This window comes from Aulostomus chinensis, chromosome 3 (assembly GCF_037954235.1).
Source record: "Aulostomus chinensis isolate RoL2024-O1b breed Wild chromosome 3, RoL_Achi_v1.0, whole genome shotgun sequence".
Taxonomy (NCBI): Eukaryota; Metazoa; Chordata; class Actinopteri; order Syngnathiformes; family Aulostomidae; genus Aulostomus; species Aulostomus chinensis.
Genome location: NC_141322.1, coordinates 21,048,492 through 21,075,222, shown reverse-complemented (window position 1 = coordinate 21,075,222; position 26,731 = coordinate 21,048,492). Strand labels below are relative to the sequence as shown.

Sequence of the window (26,731 nt, the reverse complement as noted above, 5' to 3'; positions counted from 1 at the left end):
TTTATAGACAAGCGAATGCTGCTGTGTGACCCAGGATGTCTCTTTGTTCCTCTTTAGTTCCTCTGTCTCACAGGTTTCTTCTCAAATCTGAGAGTCAGACTCTTCCACTGTGCTTTGATATCAGTGGAGACGTTCGTCTTAAACTGCTTCACCTTCCCAGTGGAGGTCAGTCTTTTTCAGCGATGCACAACGTTCCTCCTTGAACCTTCAAATCTACAGTTACACAGTGGGTATCAGCTCATCGTATCCCCTCGTTGAAACTGTGAACTTCTCTTCTGCCGTAGAGCTGTCGGTGAATGGAGAACTGGATTCATTAGCATATGGAGGATTCAAGAGGATTGTCGTCCACTTCAAAGCTGACCACTATATTGATATTGATGTTAGTGGCATCACTGTAAAAGAAGACCATCGACTGACACGGCACACGGGTCAGGATCTCATCACAGCTGGGAGGTGAATTTGTATCACACTGCCAGGAATCCTACTTTGAAGATGCTCAGTCGAGGACTAAGGGATTGAAAAGAAGCTGATACAAACTGCTTTTTTCTCCAGTGCCACAGTGATTCGGCGGGACAAGGAAATCGATATTGCAGTTGGAGACACTCGCATGGTCCTCTTGGTTCACAGGAAAGATGGAGAAGAGTTCCTCTGGCCAGTTTTAAGGCAGAAGCCATCAGATAACGATGCTGAAGGAATTTTGGGTCGGTGAAAATGGATCATGGATGTATTTGTGTGTTTGCACTGTGCACAGATTGGAAACAAGTTCCAATATTTATATGCTGTAAGAGCATATTTGTATACTGCATGCTTCACAGCATGGGCTTTCTTGTTTGTCCTCTGGATTTCCAGCTCAAAAGCCAGCGGTGTATGAAGAGGTGCAGCAAATTCCCTCAACAAAACTTAAGATCAGAGACCAGGAAATTCCTGTTATCTGGTAGGTTTCTTTCTGAGAGTTGACATTAATGAGAATAATGCAGCAGCTGCTCCAGCAAGTTCTGACCAGCTTTACTCAGAAACACAAAGACCTATGATTACTGACAATGTTCCTTTGTAGGTCCAGTGCAGTTGACTACAGTATCGGCGTTGCCCCCACCCTGGACTGCTGGTTCATGTCTGCAGAGTCTGCTCTGCAAAGACCACCGGATGATTTCATCGTCACAAACCTCTGAGTGTCCATGTCGGATCATTAAAATTCAGATGTAAAATCAGGCAAACACTTAGTCATTACGACAAAAGCTTCCTTTTACCGAGCTAATCAAATAAATAGTATCCCAGACTTTTGGTTGTCTTTAATGCACTTTGAGTCACAGTTTTTCTTCATGAACCCAGGATGCACTTGATCGTCATGATCACCTTCTTAGCATAGCAGAAGTTCTCTCCTATGAATGTGTTCACACGTTTTCACTGTGTTGACACCAAGGTAATAATAGTTTAGCTTTTCTTAATGGTTTTAATTTTTATTCAGTATTGCCTTTTTTCAGATTCAGCCAACTCTTACGAACTTTTACCTCTCTTTAAGTGGATTTTCTATTCTTTTTTTTTTTTAAAAAGCTTGGCTTGAGTTTAGTTTTCATGACTAGTAATCTCAGTTTTATTGGTTTATTCTGGTACTGTGGGGTACTTTGCATGGGCAAGATCAGGACCACTTTGAGTCAGCTATAACAGGAAGGGCAGTTAGAAAGCAACACAAAATAAGAACAACAAGGGATTTTGCAGCACGGGGGTGCAGTGGTTAGCGCTGTTGAATCACAGCAAGAGGGTTCCAGGTTCAAGCCCCAGCTGGGGGCCTGCCCAGACTCTGTGGCAAGGGATGTGTACACCCGCCATCTCACAACATGAATGCTGCAACCCAGGTCTTCAATCAACCATCAACTATGAGCCAAGCAGCATGCCTCCAAGAACAAGCTGCATGAGCTCAACACTAACCAGCCCAAGCTAAACCCTTGTAGTATGTCACCTACCAACAGAGAACAGGCAAAGTCTGCATCGCTCTTCATCCCCAGTCTCTCCTTAAGTGCTCAAAAGCAAGTGAAAGGAAAACCAAGATTCTCTGTCCTCCTGGAACAAGCTTTATCTGCTTGCCGTTTCACCTCAGCAGGGCTGTTTTGTATTTCCTTTTCTTTGCACGTCTGTGCTGCCCGACGAAACAAAAATCATTGAAATAAAGGCTGAGGGTAGTGGCTCCTGCTGCACCCCCTCAAGTTTGCCCGTGACTCCCTGGCCAGATCTGGAATCTACTCAGTTCTTTTGTCATAGTCTTTGAAAAGTTGTCAGGTAAACATTTGCCTTTTAACCCACTTGATCTTTGACTGTGAGTGACAGAGTGTGGGAGTGTGTCCGTGGGAAACTTTGACCTTTTAGAAAACAAATGATGTACACATTTGCTGTCCTTGTCTGAGTAAAAAACACTGTTTCAAGGGGTCATACTTCATTCGGATGAGGGCCATCATGGAGAGAACTGTGGTGCAAATCACAGTCTTTGGGTTGCTACTGGCATTTGCCACCACTCTACCAAACAAGGTAAGGTCCAAAAACCCGTATGACAGAGAAGATCCATTGTTGGGAGTCTGAAAGTGCTGTGCTCTTTTTATTGTGCCATCTCTGTTCCCTGTCTAATGAAAAGCCAAAGTCAGCTCCTTCCTTTTATGTCAATTGGTGTCATGTAATGTTTCACCTAGAGTACTTTCACTTTTACACTTAAAATGTATCCTTATATTTGTTTGTCCAAGACAAATTTCCCTTGGGCCAAATAAAACTTAAAAATTGCACGTTTGATTAGGCATAGAGTGACTAGCTGATTTTGGGTAAAACTCGAATCAATAATGTAAGGACCTCTCTGGTTTTGGGAACATGCATAACAAACAATTGCTTCTGACACCAAAAGGCTACAAAAAGTTCCCATAATGTGAAGGATTGCATTCTCTGGTTGTAGTGGTTTTTGTAATGGTTGGGGTGAGGCATTTTTACTGTTAGAATTTGAGCTAATTTTGGACACTTCGAAGCTCTTAAGAGAGGTTAAATGAATGTGCATCAGGATTTCATGTGGTGTGGTATTATTTAATCTGTTAAGCAAAGTAAAAATAATTCAGACTAAATCTTGTTTTTTATAAATAGATATTTATGTGCTATTTTTCGTGTAGAGAATGGGGTGTTTCTGCAGTTGGACCAATGAGAGCTCACATATATCAACCAAACCAAAACTTTGCTTTTCTTTTCACCATTTTCTGATCTTTGGTCAGCTGGTCTTCAGCCCATTTTTATTTTGGACATGTGCCTCCTGTATTTGCTCAGGACGACTGGCAAATCTACAGCTTTCACATCAACTCTACAGTGACCAGCCGTTATGCCACCACTGTCATCACGAGCCGTGTGGCCAATCGTATCGATGAGCCGAGGGAAATAGAGTTCCATGTTCGCATTCCCAAGAATGCCTTCATCAGCAAATTCAGAATGTGAGCGTCCTGTTTGACATGTTCCATCAGTCCATAATTCAAGAATAATTACATGAGTTTAAATGAATGAAAGTATCATATAAATCAAGTGCAGTTCATGAGTGTATACCGAGTGTTTCCTCCGTCAGGTTTGTAGATGGCCAGGTGTATGATGGTGTCGTGAAAGCCAAGGAAGAAGCTCAGCAGCAGTACACCCAGGCTGTGTCCCGTGGCCAAAGTGCAGGGATTGTGAGGTACACACACCAGTGTACAAATATTTTGCACCTGTGATTAGGGGTCTCAAGTGCATGATTTCTTTTTAAGGGACCCTAAGTTGAGAAGAGTTGGAACCATTTCTTCATCTAGTTGACTTGTGTCTTTGCTGCAGTTCTGTGGGGAGGACACTTGAAGAATTTAAGACCTCTGTGACTGTGGCTGCTCTAAAAAAGGTAACCTTTGAGCTGACATATGAGGAACTACTGAAACGCAGACTTGGCCAGTACGAGCTGCAGATCCATGCTCGCCCCATGCAGCCAGTCAAAGACTTCAAGGTGTGTCTCTCCTGCTATGTCATAAATGATCACAGAAGAAAACAATGCTGTTGATTATCTGTTGTTGTCAAAGCTTTTATTCTTCTCATTCCAAATGTCAGATTGATGTGTACATTCATGAGAAAGCTGGCATCAGTTTCACTGAGGTTAAAGGAGGACTAACCAAAAACGCCCTGGCGAATGCCATCACCAAAACACATGCAGGAAAACAGGTAAGACATGACGCAGAATAAAGTTTGAATCCTTGATTTGAATATGTTGGGTCGAACCACCGATCTTTTTAGCAATGGAGGGATGGCTGGTTTGGCTATCGCTTCCGCTGGAACCCCTAATTGCTCCTCATGAATAGGTGGGCACCTTACATGGCAGCTTTCACCATCAGTGTTTGTGTGAAAGGGAGAATGAGATGACACTGTAAAGCACTTGAGAACCACAAAGGTAGAAAGGCACGGTATAAAAATGTGTCCATCCATTTACAAGTCAAATGTGAACTTTAGAGAACTTTTTCTTGGGATAAAGAGTGAGAGTCCATCTATACATTGGCACCTAATCCATCCTTTCTGCAGGCCTGGGTTCATTTCTACCCAACTGAGGATCAACAGAAAATCTGTGACAGCTGTGGAGAGCAGGGTTTGAATGGAGATCTGGTTGTAGTTTATGATGTCCACAGAGACAGCTCACTGGGGGACATCAAGGTACAGAGAGAGTTTCATGATTGAGTTCCATGTTTAATCTCATAGTATTTCACATACTGTACATTATTCTTTAATGCAGATTTATTTTGCTCTGTCTATATCACAAGATCTTATAACTTATCAACCTTTTATCTAACTTCTCCCAAGACATCATCTGGGTATTTTGTCCATCACTTTGCTCCACATAGTCTTCCTCGCATACCAAAGAACGTTGTCTTTGTTATTGATCAAAGCGGATCCATGCGCGGCAGAAAAATGGAGCAGGTACAGTGTTTGGGTCTGTGGCCCTGTGACATTTTCATTAATCATACTCAAATTTAGATCATGCACAAAATGAATATAATGAAAGGGTTTCCACGTTTAATATGAATTCTGAAAAGTGAATAATGTTTTTGCTCAGACTCAAATAGCATTACTCCATATCTTGAATGACCTGGCAGAAGAAGACTTCTTTGGTCTTCTCACTTTTGATAGCAGCATAGTCCACTGGAAACGAGAACTTGTTCAGGCCAACCAAGAAAACCTGGAAAGTGCCAAGACTTTTGCACGGAACATAGTTAGCAGAGGAGGTGAGAGCTTTCCAGTGACTGTTGTATTAAAGAATGGGAGAATCAAACTGTGCTTATGAAACATTTGTACTCATTTCAGCCACAGACATTAATGCAGCAGTGCTGGAGGGAGCACGTATGCTGAATGCACAACCCCAAGAGGGTTCAGCATCGATTCTTATACTTCTCACTGATGGAGACCCAACTACAGGTGAGATGAAAACACTCTTGCACACATGCACACATTTTGGAAGTTCCTTGTACTGTGAATCACATCATCAGTCGACAAAGTACTGAGAGACAAGTGAGCTGGTTTCAGGAAAGGCAGAGGAAGTGTAGGAGATCTGCACTCACAACACAGGAAAACTTTGACTTCCAGAAGGCTTTTGACAGAATCCATAGTGACTGACTCTAGAGGATGATAAGAAGCTTTGGCATCTTCTTTCACATACTGAACACCATTCAACAATACAACTTTGCAATGGCTTTCCCTGCACTGTGGAAATAGGCAACACCAGCTTTGTAGCAGGATCTGGAGTCCACCAAGGACATGTGATGTCAGAAACTGTTAATCCTTATCATTGAATGGATCATGCATTAAATAGCAGAGGACAAAACTAGGGACATTCCATGGACCCTCTTTTCTACCAATGAGGACCTTGACTTTGCTGACAAAAATAGAGTTTTCAGAAGGATGTACATCAAATAAGACTCCCAATTAATAACAGCAAAAGCATCATGATACATTTAATTTAAGGGTGACTTTCAGGACGCTGATGGCAGGCCTAAAGGCTCCTTCAAGCCTGCGAACCTGCCCAGAACCATTTGTCGTCTGCCCCCTTGCCCAGAGGCTAATTTGCCATGGGAGACCCTACCAGGACCACAAGGCTCCAGACAACACAGGCCACGAGGTCACAGGGGCACACAAACCTCCCCATCACGAAAACTGTTGGTTCCTGGAGAGAATCCACCCATGTAGACCCTCAAAAAGGACATTGCAAAGCAAATGCAATTAACATCACACATAATTATTAATTAAAGAAAATCAAGTGTGTGTGTGTACGTATATATGTGTACATATATGTGTATATGTATATATATATATATATGTGTGTGTGTGTGTGTGTATATATATATATGTATATGTGTATATGTGTGTGTGTATATATATATATATATATATATATATATATATATATATATATATATATATATATATATATATATATATATATATATATGTATAGTCCAAATGTGATTTGTGTTTTTGTAGGGGTTAGGAATCTGGAGGAAATACAATCAAACGTCAGGCAGGCCATTGACAAAAAATTCCCACTCTACTGTCTTGGTTTTGGTTTCGATGTCAATTTTGAGTTCCTGGAGAGGATGTCACTGCAGAACAATGGTGTGGCACGGCGGATTTATGAAGATTCTGATGCTGATTTGCAGCTGAAGGTATTCCTGCCTGCCTGTCCCTCTCCTCCTCACCTATCCGATTTGTCATATTATGGCTGACAGTCACAGAGAATCTGAATGCCCACAGGGTTTCTATGAAGAGGTGGCCACTCCTCTGTTGACAGATGTCATGATGATGTATTCTGGTGGGACCAATCTAACCCAGACTAACTTCAGCCAGTATTATAACGGCTCTGAGATCGTGGTGGCCGGTCAAATCACTGACAACAACATTGACACCTTCATTCCTCAAGTTGTGGCTATTTCAGTAAGGATCTTTTCTCACGCACGTCAGCTGTATTTTTGAAAGTGTGTGGACGTCACTGTCTGTGTTGACATGTCATGATGCCTTATTTGGATTCTGACAGAGTAAAACACGTGTCATGTTTTCTGACAACCACACTGTGGAGTCCAGTGAAGGAATTGATGACAGCCACATTGAGAGGGTTTGGGCCTACCTCACAGTCAAACAACTCCTGGACAAAGAGTGAGTGTTATGTTAAAAGTCCCTTCTTTTCTCTTGCTGTGCAAATTTTGGAAAAGAAAATCTCATTTTCCCAGACATTTTGTGTTATCTGTGTGTTATATTTTTCATTCATTTATATGACTTCATTGAAATGAACATCCATCCATCCATTCATCCATCATCCATCCATCATCCATCCATCCATCCATCTATTTTCTACCACTTACCCTGTTGAGGGTGTCAGGGGGGCTGGAGCCGATCCTAGCAGCCTTTGGGCGTGAAGTGTGGTTCACCCTGGACGGGTCGCCAGTCCATTGCAGGGCCAACACATATAGACAGCCACACCTATAATCAATTTAGAGTATTCAATTAGCCTAGTCTACATTTGCATGTCTTTGGACTGGGGGAGGAAGCAGGAGTTCCTGGAGAGTACCCATGCAGGAACAGGGAGAACATGCAGACTCCGCTCAGTCTTCTCCATGCTCGACCCCAGAACCTTCTTGTTCTAATATACAATATCGGTTTCAAATCATGGCTTAATAATTTAGTTTCAGGTTACCCACTGTCCCAGCGACCATATCCTCCACATGTGCGACAGTGATGTAGATGGGGAGGTTGGTTTGGGATGTCAGATTTTAACATGTGTCCACAAATTGAACAGGTTGCAGTTATCTGGACCAGAGAAGGAGGAAGTGAAGAATGAGGCCTTGGAACTTTCCCTGAAGTACAGCTTTGTGACCCCCCTTACATCCATGGTGGTCACCAAGCCACAGGGGGAGGGGACAGAAGTACTTTCTAAACCTAAGGAGGGTAAAGCGTCACACCAACAACAGAAGCACCGTAACCATCTGGTACATCATTTACATATATTTCCTGTACCTGGGAGGTTTGATGGAGGAAGCAGTCCAAGATCAGGAGGTATAATTGCAATGTATGAAATCACGAATGCTGATTAAATTGTAATCAGTTTGTAGAGACATATCCTATCTCAATAAAGCACAAAAAAGAAAAACCAACACAAGACAGGGACTTAATGGAAGTCAGTGTTGGTGCTAATTATATACCATTCAAATCAAACAACCTTTACATTTAATAATGTATACTACTTATCACTTATATATTTAATCTTTATGAGTGCATTAATAATTACTTGTCTCTTAACTGATCATTATGAGAGCCATTTAATATTCAATAATATTGTGGGTCATTCATGCTTAATTTTTGTGTGATAATAGATACTAATTCTATACTATTACTGGGCCTCATTCAGTGCATCCTGAGTGAGCGGGAACATTATATACTTGCCCATACTGTGTAGTAAGGCTGAAAAGCTGCTTTGGTAGATCCCAGCAGCACCTGCTACAGTTTGCAGGAATGACCCAGACGCAGGGGAATTGCAGAGTTGCGAGACATTTTGGCAAGTCAGGTATTGTGTGACTCCTTCTGAGTGGCTCCAATAAATTAGTCCTTGTCTAACTTGAGAGCTCCAGAGTTGAATTGGTGGATTAACGTTTGCACGAATATATCCAGAAAATATTAACCAGTTTATATCAAAGCCTCTTTCTACATTGTACATATGAGTAAAAACATTGTGTCACATATTCATTCAGGCAAATGTGCGAAATGACCAGCACATTTTATAATCCTCATTTGGAAGATACAAACCATCAGTGCTTCGTAGATCAGTTTGCACAATGTGTGTTAGTTATTTCGAAGTTTGCACATTTGCACATGCAAACCTTTAATTAACCAGGCCTAAAGATATTTTAATTTCTGATTTCTACCACAATCAAATCATATATATCAAAATAAGGACAATACTGTGTCTGTCTATCTGTACAAATACATGGTATTGAACGTTGGTAATGGAGACACAAGTTGATTAAACAGATTGGAGAGCAACTGTTAATTTAAATCTACTCTATAGTAAAAAGGCTAGATAATAACAATTACTTTTGTTATTATTTATTTGTTGTATTGCTTATTTGTATGTTGTTGATGGTCATTTGTTGTTGTGTGATTGTTTCAGGATATGATCTAGGTACTCTTTTCCAAGAATCCAGTCTGCCAGGACTGTATCCTCGAACAGGTAAATGTAACTGAAAAACATATACCTGCATCGAGGCTTGACAGTCCTGAATCCCTCCGTCCAGTGGTAGACAAATCAACAGTCCTCTGTTGTTTCAAGACTGTCCTGTCTCTCCACCTAGTTGCATATTTCATACACACAGAGACTTACCCATGGTGGTCAGGTGACTTGGATAATTTCTTTAAGACAAAGCACTTGTGAGGTGGCTACAGTTGAAAAGCACATGTCCACTACACAATCACCAATCACTTTGATTCTATGAGAACAATAGATGTGTGTGCATATTGCAAGGAAACAGTCTCTCCACCCAACGTGTGTAAGAGAGCCCAGAGTAGCTTTTTGCGGTGGCCGTCTTCTCCAGTCTACTCAGAGGGTCCATGCCACCCACACTTCCTGGGGGGCTGAGCATAAGTGTAGCGTTCAGATACCTCTTAGTGTTCCCCAGTCAGGTCTTTTTGTATATATGCTCAACCACATGAGCTGGATGTCAAGCATAAAGGAGACTTTGTCTCTTAGCTCCAGCAGCTCCAGCAAAGTAGATGATGTCTCTGTGGTGAAGAGATGATAGTTACGGTTGTTCTAGTATGGGCTGCAGCCAGAGGACTAGAGCAGTCTGCTGAGATAGCCAGTTAATCTGTCTGCCATGTGTGGTCCGGTTGCTAATGCCATGTTGCAGGAAGCAATTTGGTTGTGCTTGAGAGGTTTGTGGTGCACTAGTTAGATGCCCCAGGTGACTGGACAGTTGCCTAAGCTCCCTACGCAGAGACAGGGGTCAAACTGGTGCTCTGGAGGCTAAGAGAGAAGTCCAGCTTAACAGAAATGCAGGGGAAGGCAGGCAAAGCAGGGAAGTTCAAGCAAAATCCAAAAAAAAAAGGCAGCTCAAGCCTCAACCTCACTCCTGATTCCATGCCTGAGCCCGAGCTTGCAACTTGGTGTGCAAAATTGAGCACGCTGGACACAAGCCTCTGGGTGTTTTCAACTGTGACTCAAGGGCATTGTATCTGGTTAGCTTGTCAGCTGTCTACCATGAAAACCTCCAGTTGATAGTAGTGGATTCAAAATGCAAGATGGTGCTGACTTAAATCTCCACTCTGTTGGAGATGAGGGCTATTAGGGCTACCTCTAATATACAAAGCCCTCAAAAAACATGCACCTTTACATTTGACAGAGCTCATAGTCTAATACCATACAGCTAGAATCCTTCACTCCCAGGATGCAGGGTTACTTGTGGTTTCAAGAGTCTCTAAAAGTAGAAAGGGAGCCAGAGCCTTCAGTTATCAGGCTCCCCTCCTGTGGGACCGTCAAAAACACTGTCTACTTTTAAGAGTAGACATAAGACCTCCTTCATGAGGGTGCACTCTACCCATGAAATGGCATGATGGCAGCATCCTGGTTTTTGTTGTATGATGCATCTCTGAATGAGATCTGTGCAGCTGTTACATGGTCTGTCTGTCAGGTTCAACCAATTTAATGTCGCCTGTCTTAGACTGAGCGGGAGCTTGGCATGGCCCAACTCCAGCTGAGGTCCAGGTAGCACCTGCTGCCAGGCATGAGGCATCAGTATTCTGGTGGTAATTATTCGTGTAGGCGTGTGTGAAAAGTGTACATTTCTTTCCTTCACAATTCACATTGGTGTTTCTTTTTATACACACCAGCATAAAAACGTTTTGTTTGTGCACTCCTGGTGGTGGTTCATTCAAAGAACACCCTGCTCTGTCTCCTCCCAGTGTCCTGCATTGTCCCCCGTAGCTATGATATGATAGAGAGTGTATGGCTGCTTGTTGTAACTATGGTCCTCTGAGTGAAGGGACTGTCCCATCAAATTTTTAATGCATGAGTTCTTTTCTTCTGTAATTCCCTACCCCACAGGTTTGTCATAAAAAATGATCCAAAGTACCTAATCCTTGACGGCTCAGGCCCTGTTCATATGGAATTTGTAACTTGGTGGAGAGATAGTTTCATACACTGGAGAACTGTGGTTACAACGTGTAAATGTGCTGTCGTTTCTGCATGCCAACACATGCGATGGAAATAATCACAGGTGCATGCTGTATATCAAATAACCAAACAAGGTATGTGTATGTACATGCCTACAAATATGTATGTATATATATATGTGTGTGTGTGTGTGTGTGTGTGTGTGTGTGTGTGTGTGTGTGTGTGTGTGTGTATTTCTACATCCAAAGAACTTAACAGCTAGCAAAAAAGTGGCTATACTAAACATTTTTTTAATAACGATTTTTCTGTCTTTTAAAGGTTTGCCTGGCTATTTAAGTAGACCAAGTAAGTCTTTGAACATGTGCACTTCTCTAATGTCATTAAATGGATTTTATTTTTGAATGACATTTTACTCTAATTCCTTTTAGTACACTGCATTGTATAAATGATATCAAAATACAGAACGGAACTGTATGAATGTGTGACTGCTGATATTTCATGTCCTCCTTCCCAAAAGTTATGATTTCATAAAATTTCCAGGTAACTTTAACCAAAGACAAGGCATTAAGGAGTTATGTTTGATATGGCAAAACTTGAATTACTCTGTAAACAACTTACAACCTTCTCCATACCCCTTCGCTTAAACTTCATATGGAATTTGTAACTTGGTGGAGAGATGGTTTCATACACTGGAGAACTGTGGATACAACGTGTAAATGTTCTGTCGTTTCTGCATGCCAACACATGCAGTGGAAATAATCACAGGTGCATGCTGTATATCAAATAACCAAACAAGGTATGTGTACATACATGCCTATACATATGTGTGTGTGTGTGTGCGTGTTTATATATATATATATATATATATATATATATATATATATATATATAAATATATATATATATATAATGTGTGTGTGTGTGTGTGTGTGTGTATATTTCTACATCCAAAGAAGTTAACAGCTCACGAAAAAGTGGCTATACATTTTTTAAATAATGATTATTCTGTCTTTTAAAGGTTTACCGACTCGTTCAGGTCGACCAAGTAAGTCTTTGAACATGTGCACTTTTCTAATGTCTTTAAATGTATTTTATTTTCGAATGACATTTTACTCTAATTCCTTTTAGCACATTGCATTGTATAAATGATATGAAAACACAGAACGGAACTGTATGAATATATTTATTTGTTTGAATAGGGACAATACTGTGATGATTTACTCCTGTCTATCTATGGTTCTAACTGTCTATTCATCACAAATACATGCTTATTAACACTGACATTGACAAGTTAATACAGCAGATTGTAGCAGTAGGGCTAATTTACATCCATAGTCCCAAGGCAAGATAGCAATCACTGTTATTGTTGTTTTATGTTAAAAGCATTGTTGTTGTTGTTGTTGTTGTTGTTGTGTGACTGCTGATATTTCATGTCCTTCCCATAAGTTATGATTTCATAAAATTTCCAGGTAACTTTAACCAAAGACAGAGCATTAAGGAGTTATGTTTGATATGGCAAAATTGAATTACTCTGTAAACAACTCACAACCGACTCCATACCCCTTCGCTTAAACTTGCTGACAAATTTAGTCATGTTTTTCAGTAATTTTGAGATATGTTCTAACCAAGAGACCAACAATGTCCTTTGATCTGAGCCTTATTTGTAATTGATATTTGGTCCCATTTAAATGTACCGGTCCAGGGGTTTAATAAGGCTAAGAAGCAAAAATGTGTGGATAGATATTTAAGTGTAAAATAAAAATGTATTTGTTGGAAATAAATGTATGTCTTATTTTTAGATTACAACTGATATTATCATTTTCAGTTACAATTTAATGTTAGATTGGGCCCGTGGTAGACCTGAACTTGGATTGACTCCAGTACTCCACCCTCCTATCCTTTGCTGAATGAATCAATATACTTCAAGTGGTATTTTATTGCTGACTTTTTAGTGAATATCTTTGACAGAGGAATTGGTAGATTTTAATGGTCATTTCGATGGCTTATTTATGGCACTAGCGTAAACTAAACCTTTGTCACCTTCATTCATATAATTGGAAAGGACAGAGCATTTAATGCACCTCACAGTAAATTCCAGTAGATTTAAAAAGCAACAGCCTCAAAATATGAAAATTGAAATGAAAAAAAAAACCTCCTTTCTCCTTAACATTATCCTCCTTAATGTTTGCAGCTCAAAGGCAGAAAATTCCTCCTATGATTTTGCCCACCAGTCAGCCAGTTACAACAACCACTGGTAAGGAAATACATTGATTAAACGCAAGGTAGAGATGGTCTATCTAGAATATATCTATTTCTTTTATAATTCATTACAAATGAAAAAAAACCTGTGTTTTGTGTGCCTCATGATGTAACTTGTAACATTTAACATGAAAAAGAGAGGAATCATAAACAAATGTATCAAAATGTGTCTTCTTCAGTGGGAAAAAGCAGCAACTACAAAGTCTATCAGAGACGTGTTCCTGACTGATAAGAGTGCCTCTGCAAGACTTTCTTTTTTGACTAAATGGGGTTCATGACATCAGTTCTCAATTCAAAGCACATTGTAATGATTAAAATGCTGCTGCTCTGTTCATGAAAATCCAAGAAATCGGTTGGACCTTCAGTTAAATAAGAGGTGTTTTTAGAGACAAGCGAATGCTGCTGTGTGACCCAGGATGTCTCTTTGTTCCTCCTTAGTTCCTCTGTCTCACAGGTTTCTTCTCAAATCTGAGAGTCAGACTCTTCCACTGTGCTTTGATATCAGTGGAGATGTTCGTCTTAAACTGCTTCACCTTCCCAGTGGAGGTCAGTCTTTTTCAGCGATGCACAACGTTCCTCCTTGAACCTTCAAATCTACAGTTACACAGTGGGTATCAGCTCATCGTATCCCCTCGTTGAAACTGTGAACTTCCCTTCTGCCGTAGAGCTGTCGGTGAATGGAGAACTGGATTCATTAGCATATGGAGGATTCAAGAGGATTGTCGTCCACTTCAAAGCTGACCACTATATTGATATTGATGTTAGTGGCATCACTGTAAAAGAAGACCATCGACTGACACGGCACACGGGTCAGGATCTCATCACAGCTGGGAGGTGAATTTGTATCACACTGCCAGGAATCCTACTTTGAAGATGCTCAGTCGAGGACTCAGGGATTGAAAAGAAGCTGATACAAACTGCTTATTTCTCCAGTGCCACAGTGATTCGGCGGGACAAGGAAATCGATATTGCAGTTGGAGACACTCGCATGGTCCTCTTGGTTCACAGGAAAGATGGAGAAGAGTTCCTCTGGCCAGTTTTAAGGCAGAAGCCATCAGATAACGATGCTGAAGGAATTTTGGGTCGGTGAAAATGGATCATGGATGTATTTGTGTGTTTGCACTGTGCACAGATTGGAAACAAGTTCCAATATTTATATGCTGTAAGAGCATATTTGTATACTGCATGCTTCACAGCATGGGCTTTCTTGTTTGTCCTCTGGATTTCCAGCTCAAAAGCCAGCGGTGTATGAAGAGGTGCAGCAAATTCCCTCAACAAAACTTAAGATCAGAGACCAGGAAATTCCTGTTATCTGGTAGGTTTCTTTCTGAGAGTTGACGTTGATGAGAATAATGCAGCAGCTGCTCCAGCAAGTTCTGACCAGCTTTACTCAGAAACACAAAGACCCATGATTACTGACAATGTTCCTTTGTAGGTCCAGTGCAGTTGACTACAGTATCGGCGTTGCCCCCACCCTGGACTGCTGGTTCATGTCTGCAGAGTCTGCTCTGCAAAGACCACCGGATGATTTCATCGTCACAAACTTTTGAGTGTCCATGTCGGATCATTAAAATTCAGATGTAAAATCAGGCAAACACTTAGTCATTACGACAAAAGCTTCCTTTTACCGAGCTAATCAAATAAATAGTATCCCAGACTTTTGGTTGTCTTGAATGCACTTTGAGTCACAGTTTTTCTTCATGAACCCAGGATGCACTTGATCGTCATGATCACCTTCTTAGCATAGCAGAAGTTCTCTCCTATGAATGTGTTCACACGTTTTCACTGGGTTGACACCAAGGTAATAATAGTTTAGCTTTTCTTAATGGTTTTAATTTTTATTCAGTATTGCCTTTTTTCAGATTCAGCCAACTCTTACGAACTTTTACCTCTCTTTAAGTGGATTTTATATTCTTTTTTTTTTTTAAAAAAAAGCTTGGCTTGAGTTTAGTTTTCATGACTAGTAATCTCAGTTTTATTGGTTTATTCTGGTACTGTGGGGTACTTTGCATGGGCAAGATCAGGACCACTTTGAGTCAGCTATAACAGGAAGGGCAGTTAGAAAGCAACACAAAATAAAAACAACAAGGGATTTTGCAGCACGGGGGTGCAGTGGTTAGCGCTGTTGAATCACAGCAAGAGGGTTCCAGGTTCAAGCCCCGGCTGGGGGCCTGCCCAGACTCTGTGGCAAGGGATGTGTACACCCGCCATCTCACAACATGAATGCTGCAACCTAGGTCTTCAATCAACCATCAACTATGAGCCAAGCAGCATGCCTCCAAGAACAAGCTGCATGAGCTCAACACTAACCAGCCCAAGCTAAACCCTTGTAGTATGTCACCTACCAACAGAGAACAGGCAAAGTCTGCATCGCTCTTCATCCCCAGTCTCTCCTTAAGTGCTCAAAAGCAAGTGAAAGGAAAACCAAGATTCTCTGTCCTCCTGGAACAAGCTTTATCTGCTTGCCGTTTCACCTCAGCAGGGCTGTTTTGTATTTCCTTTTCTTTGCACGTCTGTGCTGCCCGACGAAACAAAAATCATTGAAATAAAGGCTGAGGGTAGTGGCTCCTGCTGCACCCCCTCAAGTTTGCCCGTGACTCCCTGGCCAGATCTGGAATCTACTCAGTTCTTTTGTAATAGTCTTTGAAAAGTTGTCAGGTAAACATTTGCCTTTTAACCCACTTGATCTTTGACTGTGAGTGACAGAGTGTGGGAGTGTGTCCGTGGGAAACTTTGACCTTTTAGAAAACAAATGATGTACACATTTGCTGTCCTTGTCTGAGTAAAAAACACTGTTTCAAGGGGTCATACTTCATTCGGATGAGGGCCATCATGGAGAGAACTGTGGTGCAAATCACAGTCTTTGGGTTGCTACTGGCATTTGCCACCACTCTACCAAACAAGGTAAGGTCCAAAAACCCGTATGACAGAGAAGATCCATTGTTGGGAGTCTGAAAGTGCTGTGCTCTTTATATTGTGCCATCTCTGTTCCCTGTCTAATGAAAAGCCAAAGTCAGCTCCTTCCTTTTATGTCAATTGGTGTCTTGTAATGTTTTACCTAGAGTACTTTCACTTTTACACTTAAAATGTATCCTTATATTTGTTTGTCCAAGACAAATTTCCCTTGGGCCAAATAAAACTTAAAAATTGCACGTTTGATTAGGCATAGAGTGACTAGCTGATTTTGGGTAAAACTCGAATCAATAATGTAAGGACCTCTCTGGTTTTGGGAACATGCATAACAAACAATTGCTTCTGACACCAAAAGGCTACAAAAAGTTCCCATAATGTGAAGGATTGCATTCTCTGGTTGTAGTGGTTTTTGTAATGGTTGGGGTGAGGCATTTTTACTGTTAGAATTTGAGCTAATTTTGGACACTTCGAAGCTCTTAAGAGAGGTTAAATGAATGTGCATCAGGTTTTCATGTGGTGTGGTATTATTTAATCTGTTAAGCAAAGTAAAAATAATTCAGACTAAATCTTGTTTTTTATAAATAGATATTTATGTGCTATTTTTCGTGTAGAGAATGGGGTGTTTCTGCAGTTGGACCAATGAGAGCTCACATATATCAACCAAACCAAAACTTTGCTTTTCTTTTCACCATTTTCTGATCTTTGGTCAGCTGGTCTTCAGCCCATTTTTATTTTGGACATGTGCCTCCTGTATTTGCTCAGGACGACTGGCAAATCTACAGCTTTCACATCAACTCTACAGTGACCAGCCGTTATGCCACCACTGTCATCACGAGCCGTGTGGCCAATCGTATCGATGAGCCGAGGGAAATAGAGTTCCATGTTCGCATTCCCAAGAATGCCTTCATCAGCAAATTCAGAATGTGAGCGTCCTGTTTGACATGTTCCATCAGTCCATAATTCAAGAATAATTACATGAGTTTAAATGAATGAAAGTATCATATAAATCAAGTGCAGTTCATGAGTGTATACCGAGTGTTTCCTCCGTCAGGTTTGTAGATGGCCAGGTGTATGATGGTGTCGTGAAAGCCAAGGAAGAAGCTCAGCAGCAGTACACCCAGGCTGTGTCCCGTGGCCAAAGTGCAGGGATTGTGAGGTACACACACCAGTGTACAAATATTTTGCACCTGTGATTAGGAGTCTCAAGTGCATGATTTCATTTTAAGGGACCCTAAGTTGAGAAGAGTTGGAACCATTTCTTCATCTAGTTGACTTGTGTCTTTGCTGCAGTTCTGTGGGGAGGACACTTGAAGAATTTAAGACCTCTGTGACTGTGGCTGCTCTAAAAAAGGTAACCTTTGAGCTGACATATGAGGAACTACTGAAACGCAGACTTGGCCAGTACGAGCTGCAGATCCATGCTCGCCCCATGCAGCCAGTCAAAGACTTCAAGGTGTGTCTCTCCTGCTATGTCATAAATGATCACAGAAGAAAACAATGCTGTTGATTATCTGTTGTTGTCAAAGCTTTTATTCTTCTCATTCCAAATGTCAGATTGATGTATACATTCATGAGAAAGCTGGCATCAGTTTCACTGAGGTTAAAGGAGGACTAACCACAAACGCCCTGGCGAATGCCATCACCAAAACACATGCAGGAAAACAGGTAAGACATGACGCAGAATAAAGTTTGAATCCTTGATTTGAAAATGTTGGGTCGAACCACCGATCTTTTTAGCAATGGAGGGATGGCTGGTTTGGCTATCGCTTCCGCTGGAACCCCTAATTGCTCCTCATGAATAGGTGGGCACCTTACATGGCAGCTTTCACCATCAGTGTTTGTGTGAAAGGGAGAATGAGATGACACTGTAAAGCACTTGAGAACCACAAAGGTAGAAAGGCACGGTATAAAAATGTGTCCATCCATTTACAAGTCAAATGTGAACTTTAGAGAACTTTTTCTTGGGATAAAGAGTGAGAGTCCATCTATACATTGGCACCTAATCCATCCTTTCTGCAGGCCTGGGTTCATTTCTACCCAACTGAGGATCAACAGAAAATCTGTGACAGCTGTGGAGAGCAGGGTTTGAATGGAGATCTGGTTGTAGTTTATGATGTCCACAGAGACAGCTCACTGGGGGACATCAAGGTACAGAGAGAGTTTCATGATTGAGTTCCATGTTTAATCTCATAGTATTTCACATACTGTACATTATTCTTTAATGCAGATTTATTTTGCTCTGTCTATATCACAAGATCTTATAACTTATCAACCTTTTATCTAACTTCTCCCAAGACATCATCTGGGTATTTTGTCCATCACTTTGCTCCACATAGTCTTCCTCGCATACCAAAGAACGTTGTCTTTGTTATTGATCAAAGCGGATCCATGCGCGGCAGAAAAATGGAGCAGGTACAGTGTTTGGGTCTGTGGCCCTGTGACATTTTCATTAATCATACTCAAATTTAGATCATGCACAAAATGAATATAATGAAAGGGTTTCCACGTTTAATATGAATTCTGAAAAGTGAATAATGTTTTTGCTCAGACTCAAATAGCATTACTCCATATCTTGAATGACCTGGCAGAAGAAGACTTCTTTGGTCTTCTCACTTTTGATAGCAGCATAGTCCACTGGAAACGAGAACTTGTTCAGGCCAACCAAGAAAACCTGGAAAGTGCCAAGACTTTTGCACGGAACATAGTTAGCAGAGGAGGTGAGAGCTTTCCAGTGACTGTTGTATTAAAGAATGGGAGAATCAAACTGTGCTTATGAAATATTTGTACTCATTTCAGCCACAGACATTAATGCAGCAGTGCTGGAGGGAGCAGGTATGCTGAATGCACATCCCCGAGAGGGTTCAGCATCGATTCTTATACTTCTCACTGATGGAGACCCAACTACAGGTGAGATGAAAACACTCTTGCACACATGCACACATTTTGGAAGTTCCTTGTACTGTGAATCACATCATCAGTCGACAAAGTACTGAGAGACAAGTGAGCTGGTTTCAGGAAAGGCAGAGGAAGTGTAGGAGATCTGCACTCACAACACAGGAAAACTTTGACTTCCAGAAGGCTTTTGACAGAATCCATAGTGACTGACTCTAGAGGATGATAAGAAGCTTTGGCATCTTCTTTCACATACTGAACACCATTCAACAATACAACTTTGCAATGGCTTTCCCTGCACTGTGGAAATAGGCAACACCAGCTTTGTAGCAGGATCTGGAGTCCACCAAGGACATGTGATGTCAGAAACTGTTAATCCTTATCATTGAATGGATCATGCATTAAATAGCAGAGGACAAAACTAGCGACATTCCATGGACCCTCTTTTCTACCAATGAGGACCTTGACTTTGCTGACAAAAATAGAGTTTTCAGAAGGATGTACATCAAATAAGACTCCCAATTAATAACAGCAAAAGCATCATGATACATTTAATTTAAGGGTGACTTTCAGGACGCTGATGGCAGGCCTAAAGGCTCCTTCAAGCCTGCGAACCTGCCCAGAACCATTTGTCGTCTGCCCCCTTGCCCAGAGGCTAATTTGCCATGGGAGACCCTACCAGGACCACAAGGCTCCAGACAACACAGGCCACGAGGTCACAGGGGCACACAAACCTCCCCATCACGAAAACTGATGGTTCCTGGAGAGAATCCACCCATGTAGACCCTCAAAAAGGACATTGCAAAGCAAATGCAATTAACATCACACACAATTATTAATTAAAGAAAATCAAGTGTGTGTGTGTACGTATATTTGTGTACATATATATGTGTATATGTATATATATATATATATATATATATATATATATATATATATGTGTGTGTGTGTGTGTGTGTGTGTGTGTGTGTGTGTGTGTATATATATGTGTATATGTGTATATGTATATATATATATATATATGTGTATAGTCCAAATGTGATTTGTGTTTTTGTAGGGGTTAGGAATCTGGAGGAAATACAATCAAACGTCAGGCAGGCCATTGACAAAAAATTCCCACTCTACTGTCTTGGTTTTGGTTTCGATGTCAATTTTGAGTTCCTGGAGAGGATGTCACTGCAGAACAATGGTGTGGCACGGCGGATTTATGAAGATTCTGATGCTGATTTGCAGCTGAAGGTATTCCTGCCTGCCTGTCCCTCTCCTCCTCACCTATCTGATTTGTCATATTATGGCTGACAGTCACAGAGAATCTGAATGCCCACAGGGTTTCTATGAAGAGGTGGCCACTCCTCTGTTGACAGATGTCACGATGATGTATTCTGGTGGGACCAATCTAACCCAGACTAACTTCAGCCAGTATTATAACGGCTCTGAGATCGTGGTGGCCGGTCAAATCACTGACAACAACATTGACACCTTCATTCCTCAAGTTGTGGCTATTTCAGTAAGGATCTTTTCTCACGCACGTCAGCTGTATTTTTGAAAGTGTGTGGACGTCACTGTCTGTGTTGACATGTCATGATGCCTTATTTGGATTCTGACAGAGTAAAACACGTGTCATGTTTTCTGACAACCACACTGTGGAGTCCAGTGAAGGAATTGATGACAGCCACATTGAGAGGGTTTGGGCCTACCTCACAGTCAAACAACTCCTGGACAAAGAGTGAGTCTTTCGTCAATGGTCTCTTTTCTCTCATCATAAATACCTAAGGTTTACTTTGTTATTGATTAAACCAGCTTGATTTGACAGATTAATGGTGGAGTCTATCAAATAGGGAAAAGAAATATGTTTTCTTGATCATTTATTTCATCTGGGTATTTTATTGGTTTTGAACATTTATAAAGTTATTGATGTTGACACATGAATTTTAATGTCATTTTAGTGGAGCAAAATTCAACACATTTATTAACACAGGTAAATATGATTAGATAACATGTGTCATGTCTTTGAATGAAGTGACAATATTGGCTTATTTGTTGGGATCTAATTTAAAGAACCTATTGCAAATCATGGCTTCATGAACTAGTTCTCCCTTTCCCCAAACCAGTCAAAGGTTCCCACTGAGCCTGGGTCTGCTCAACCTGTGAGGGGGAGGTTGTTGTTGCTGCTGTCACAAGATGCGCTTGCCCAAGGAGAATAGTTGGGTATAAATTAAATGAAAGAGTGCTGTGTTTGACAAGTGTCACGAGATAAATTTTGTTGTGATTTGGAGGGATACAAACAAAATTGACTTGACTAGTGTCAGGTGACCCACTGTCCCAGCTACCATGTCCTACAGGTCTTTCACAGTGATGTAGATGGGGAGGTTGGTTTGGGATGTCAGATTTTAACATGTGTCCACAAATCGAACAGGTTGCAGTTATCTGGACCAGAGAAGGAGGAAGTGAAGAATGAGGCCTTGGAACTTTCCCTGAAGTACAGCTTTGTGACCCCCCTTACATCCATGGTGGTCACCAAGCCACAGGGGGAGGGGACAGAAGTACTTTCTAAACCGAAGGAGGGTGAAGCACAAAATCAAGAACATTTCCGTATGACAAATGTTCAGTCCAAAACAATGACTGTTTCTAAGATTTCTGGACAGCTCCGAAACAAAAAAAGTATGATCAGATAACCTGCAAATACATGTGAATATTTAATAGTATTATGATAATTATTGTTTTTCAGTTTCCAATTTTTAAAAATTCCTTAAAAGTAGATTTTCTTCCTATTCTACATTGTACTATTTATGCATGATTTCAAATCAATTTATGTGTAATTATTTACTTGTTTGAACAGAGACTCTACGGCGACGTCCACCGTTACACTCAAGGCTAGGTAATAACTGATATTGTTGTGATTCATTGTGTGTTGTCTGTTTTTGTTGTGTGGCTGCTCATCATCCAGCTTTTCCAGTTGGTGATATCGCCCATTATGGAGGTAAATTTAACACACAAACCCCCCCAAAATTAAACAAGATTATTACAGGAACTATTCAATTTTCCCTCAATGTAATAAAAACGTCAATGACACTGAGGTGCTATATGATTATAATAGTAGGTTGAACAATGCTGGTGTGAAGTACAATTTTTTAAACCTTCCAATAATTTATTTTTTTATTTTTGGATTTCCAAAGAATTTCACAAGAGCAGCTATACATTCATCCAAGCATGATTTTTCACAGTTGGATCAGGGAACTCTTTAAACATATGCACTGCTCTGATGTGATTACACAATGTTTTTTTTTAATTATTTCTTAAAAGTAGATTTTCTTCTCATTCTTCATTATACTCTGCTATTTATGCATGATTTCAAATCAATGTATATGTAATTACTTACTTATTTGAACAGAGACTCTACGGCGACGTCCATCAGTATCCACAAGGCTAGGTAATAACTGATGTTGTTGTAATTCACTGTGTGTTGTTGTCTGATGTTGTTGTTTGACTGCTTATCATCCAGCCATTCCGCAATATGATTTCCTCGACTACTCAGGTAACTTTAACACATTAAAATGAAATTTCTTTCCCAAACTGATTCATAAAACTCAACATGTCATCCTTATAAATTGGAATAATGTAACTGTGTACTTTGTGTTTACAGATTTGTGGATCAATCCTCCTATGATTTTGCCCACCAGTCAGCCAGTTACAACAACCACTGGTAAGGAAATACATTGATGAAATGCAAGGTAGAGATGGTCTATCTAGAATATATCTATTTCTGTTGTAATTCATTACAAATGAAAAAAACCTGTGTTTTGTGTGCCTCATAATGTAACTTGTAACATTTAACATGAAAAAGAGAGGAATCATAAACAAATGTGTGTCTTCCTCAGTGGGAAAAAGCAGCAACTACAAAGTCTATCAGAGACGTGTTCCTGACTGATAAGAGTGCCTCTGCAAGACTTTCTTTTTTGACTAAATGGGGTTCATGACATCAGTTCTCAATTCAAAGCACATTGTAATGATTAAAATGCTGCTGCTCTGTTCATGAAAATCCAAGAAATCGGTTGGACCTTCAGTTAAATAAGAGGTGTTTTTAGAGACAAGCGAATGCTGCTGTGTGACCCAGGATGTCTCTTTGTTCCTCTTTAGTTCCTCTGTCTCACAGGTTTCTTCTCAAATCTGAGAGTCAGACTCTTCCACTGTGCTTTGATATCAGTGGAGACGTTCGTCTTAAACTGCTTCACCTTCCCAGTGGAGGTCAGTCTTTTTCAGCGATGCACAACGTTCCTCCTTGAACCTTCAAATCTACAGTTACACAGTGGGTATCAGCTCATCGTATCCCCTCGTTGAAACTGTGAACTTCTCTTCTGCCGTAGAGCTGTCGGTGAATGGAGAACTGGATTCATTAGCATATGGAGGATTCAAGAGGATTGTCGTCCACTTCAAAGCTGACCACTATATTGATATTGATGTTAGTGGCATCACTGTAAAAGAAGACCATCGACTGACACGGCACACGGGTCAGGATCTCATCACAGCTGGGAGGTGAATTTGTATCACACTGCCAGGAATCCTACTTTGAAGATGCTCAGTCGAGGACTCAGGGATTGAAAAGAAGCTGATACAAACTGCTTTTTTCTCCAGTGCCACAGTAATTCGGCGGGACAAGGAAATCGATATTGCAGTTGGAGACACTCGCATGGTCCTCTTGGTTCACAGGAAAGATGGAGAAGAGTGCCTCTGGCCAGTTTTAAGGCAGAAGCCATCAGATAACGATGCTGAAGGAATTTTGGGTCGGTGAAAATGGATCATGGATGTATTTGTGTGTTTGCACTGTGCACAGATTGGAAACAAGTTCCAATATTTATATGCTGTAAGAGCATATTTGTATACTGCATGCTTCACAGCATGGGCTTTCTTGTTTGTCCTCTGGATTTCCAGCTCAAAAGCCAGCGGTGTATGAAGAGGTGCAGCAAATTCCCTCAACAAAACTTAAGATCAGAGACCAGGAAATTCCTGTTATCTGGTAGGTTTCTTTCTGAGAGTTGACGTTGATGAGAATAATGCAGCAGCTGCTCCAGCAAGTTCTGACCAGCTTTACTCAGAAACACAAAGACCTATGATTACTGACAATGTTCCTTTGTAGGTCCAGTGCAGTTGACTACAGTATCGGCGTTGCCCCCACCCTGGACTGCTGGTTCATGTCTGCAGAGTCTGCTCTGCAAAGACCACCGCATGATTTCATCGTCACAAACCTTTGAGTGTCCATGTCGGATCATTAAAATTCAGATGTAAAATCAAAACACTGAGTCATTATGACAAAAGAATGACCTTCCTTTTACCGAGCTAATCAAATAAATAGTATCCCAGACTTTTGGTTGTCTTTAATGCACTTTGAGTCACAGTTTTTCTTCATGAAACCAGGATCCACTTGATCTTCATGATCACCTTCTTAGCATAGCAGAAGTTCTCTCCTATGAATGTGTTCACACGTTTTCACTGGGTTGACACCAAGGTAATAATAGTTTAGCTTTTCTTAATGGTTTAATTTTTATTCTGTATTACCTTTTTTCAGATTTAGCCTACTCTTACTAACTTTTGTGTCTCTTTAAGTGGATTTTCTATTTGTTTGTTTGTTTGTTTGTTTGTTTGTTTTTTTAAACCTTTGCTTGAGTTTAGTTTCCATTACTTGTAGTCTCAGTTTTATTGGTTTATTTTGGTACTGTGGAGTATTTTGCATGGGTAAGATAAGGGCCGGTTGTAGTCAGCTATAATCAGGAATCAACACAAAATAATAAGGATACCATTAATGTTGCCATTTCTTTTGATCAGGTGGGCTGAGCCCAGACCTGCCCATTGCTTGAACTGGCCTAGAAATGTTCTGACTAAACAAAAAAATATTCATATACAGTCGGTGTTTGAGTCGAATCATTTAAAACTCAGATGAAAAATCAGGCAAACATTGAGTCACTGGGACAAAAGAATGACTTTGTTTTTACCAAACTAATCAAATAAGTAGTCTTTACATATCTTGTATGCATTTTGACTTACAGTTTAATTTTTGACATTATGTTTTCAAACTTTGAAACATCATCAAACTGATCATTTATCATAAATAATGCTATAGCAAATGAACCATCAGCAATTTATCCACCAAAAGTGTCCATGGCAGAAGTGACTGCAGGACCCACAGTAGGAGAACAGAATAGATGCAGAATTTTTAGAACTTCATCAAAAAACATTTAATTAACCCAAATAAACTGCTGAAACGCAGGTTGCTACAAAACAAGCTAAAAAAAAAAGGTCATGGGGAATACAAGAAACTCAAAAAAATAAAAACACGGGGGAAAACACCGGCTAGAAAACTGGCAAGGTGACACAAGGAACTGCCAACTAAATACACTCTCAACTCATGATGCAAGAAGAAACAGGAGGAAGACCACAAGAGCAGGAAAGGAGCTGATAGGGAAACAAAGACTAGATTGACTGACAAGGACTGAACAGCAAACGATACTCAGGTTACAAGGCACTCCATGTAAGCTGGAAACAGGCAAAGACAGGAAGTGACAATCTCACAAAGACACAGGAGGGAGGAGCTGACAAAATAAAGCAGGAAGTTGACAGAAAAGTGGTAGCTAGAAACACACCTGTGGGAACCCAGAGAAAACAAGAGCTGCCAAACCAAACATCAGGAATATAAACTAAAAAGTCCATAATCAGACTTGTTGGGACAGAAACCAAAGAGATGTAGCCTGGGCTTGATTCTACAGTAACAGTGAATCATTATCAAGGTTGGACTCTGCTTGTTGTGTGATTCTAAGGTCAACAAAAGCTTCTTACCGAGTGCTTTCTCATGTGTATCTGTGGCCACAAGCTGGATCAGAGTGACATGTTCTATACGTGTAAATGCAAATCAATAACAGGGAGCTTCATGAACGGTAAAAAAAATCCAGTCCCAAAACTATAAAGGTAATGTATTGAAAAGAAAGTACAACAGGTTTTTTCTTACTCGGTTTTGACAAAATGAGTTATGTACTCAGTTCATCATTATGTGGTTTAACTTGTTTGACCGCAGGGCGAGCGGTGTATTGTTTACCAGGTTGCTTTATTAGTTTGTGGTTAAAGGGTTTCTGATTCCACCTGGCAGAGGTCCCTAACTTGTTTGTCAGGCTCAGCTTACTGAGAACACGGACAAAATAAACAAAAAGAACCTGTACAAATTGTTTCCACCACATTGAATGAACCAGCTGAAAAGTACTGATCATGCAATTTTTCTAGTCCTACTTTCAGCCTTTACTTCCTCATGGAGGGAGAGTCTTGTTTTCATTCAGTGAACATGGACTTTGACCTCTGTGGGTGAGGCTGGTTACACTGTAATGAGGGGTCCATTTCAGGAAGTTTCAAGATTAGGAGTATATTGGCATGATGAGGACTGTGAGGCATTGAGATTAAATCAGATTGCCTCAGGGAGGGCGGAGGAGAGGGAGGGCCACCACCTGCGTCAGG

General features: G+C 40.7%; 3 protein-coding genes across 15 annotated transcripts in view; all 3 read left to right on the top strand.

Annotated features, from left to right (window-relative positions):
• Window positions 1-1,270, top strand: part of LOC147268198 (inter-alpha-trypsin inhibitor heavy chain H3-like) — a 17,660-nt gene extending 16,390 nt beyond the window's left edge. For both annotated transcript variants that reach the window (XM_086199547.1, XM_086199546.1), the window contains exons 19-23: window positions 58-165; window positions 285-453; window positions 553-701; window positions 850-934; window positions 1,055-1,270. In XM_086199547.1, the coding sequence (XP_086055673.1) occupies window positions 58-165; window positions 285-453; window positions 553-701; window positions 850-934; window positions 1,055-1,169 (626 nt within the window). In that variant the 3' untranslated portion in view covers window positions 1,170-1,270. The remainder of the gene's footprint in view (window positions 1-57; window positions 166-284; window positions 454-552; window positions 702-849; window positions 935-1,054) is intronic.
• Window positions 1,271-2,361: 1,091 nt separating this feature from the next.
• Window positions 2,362-15,103, top strand: LOC147268197 (inter-alpha-trypsin inhibitor heavy chain H3-like). Its single transcript, XM_086199545.1, has 22 exons — window positions 2,362-2,520; window positions 3,292-3,452; window positions 3,581-3,685; window positions 3,820-3,982; window positions 4,084-4,194; window positions 4,549-4,677; window positions 4,825-4,941; window positions 5,078-5,246; window positions 5,326-5,436; window positions 6,499-6,680; window positions 6,769-6,948; window positions 7,049-7,167; window positions 7,808-8,064; window positions 9,176-9,235; window positions 11,492-11,518; window positions 12,192-12,218; window positions 13,365-13,427; window positions 13,871-13,978; window positions 14,098-14,266; window positions 14,366-14,514; window positions 14,663-14,747; window positions 14,868-15,103. The coding sequence occupies exons 1-22, from the start codon at window positions 2,437-2,439 to the stop codon at window positions 14,980-14,982; spliced, it is 2,691 nt and encodes an 896-aa protein (XP_086055671.1). The 5' UTR covers window positions 2,362-2,436; the 3' UTR covers window positions 14,983-15,103.
• A 1,074-nt stretch (window positions 15,104-16,177) lies between these two features.
• On the top strand, window positions 16,178-24,995 carry LOC147268196 (inter-alpha-trypsin inhibitor heavy chain H3-like). Of its 12 annotated transcripts, none has more exons than XM_086199538.1 (23): window positions 16,178-16,336; window positions 17,108-17,268; window positions 17,397-17,501; window positions 17,636-17,798; window positions 17,900-18,010; window positions 18,365-18,493; window positions 18,641-18,757; window positions 18,894-19,062; window positions 19,142-19,252; window positions 20,295-20,476; window positions 20,565-20,744; window positions 20,845-20,963; window positions 21,654-21,829; window positions 22,077-22,115; window positions 22,194-22,217; window positions 22,629-22,667; window positions 22,740-22,772; window positions 22,881-22,940; window positions 23,375-23,482; window positions 23,602-23,770; window positions 23,870-24,018; window positions 24,167-24,251; window positions 24,372-24,995. In XM_086199538.1, exons 1-23 carry the CDS (start codon window positions 16,253-16,255, stop codon window positions 24,484-24,486), a joined length of 2,628 nt encoding a protein of 875 aa, XP_086055664.1. In that variant the 5' UTR covers window positions 16,178-16,252; the 3' UTR covers window positions 24,487-24,995. The 12 variants fall into 12 exon arrangements, with proteins under 12 accessions (XP_086055664.1, XP_086055658.1, XP_086055666.1 ...); XM_086199532.1 differs by having other exon boundaries at window positions 21,654-21,898; XM_086199540.1 differs by lacking the exon at window positions 22,077-22,115 and having other exon boundaries at window positions 22,185-22,217; window positions 24,372-24,994.
• The last annotated feature ends 1,736 nt before the right edge of the window (window positions 24,996-26,731 follow it).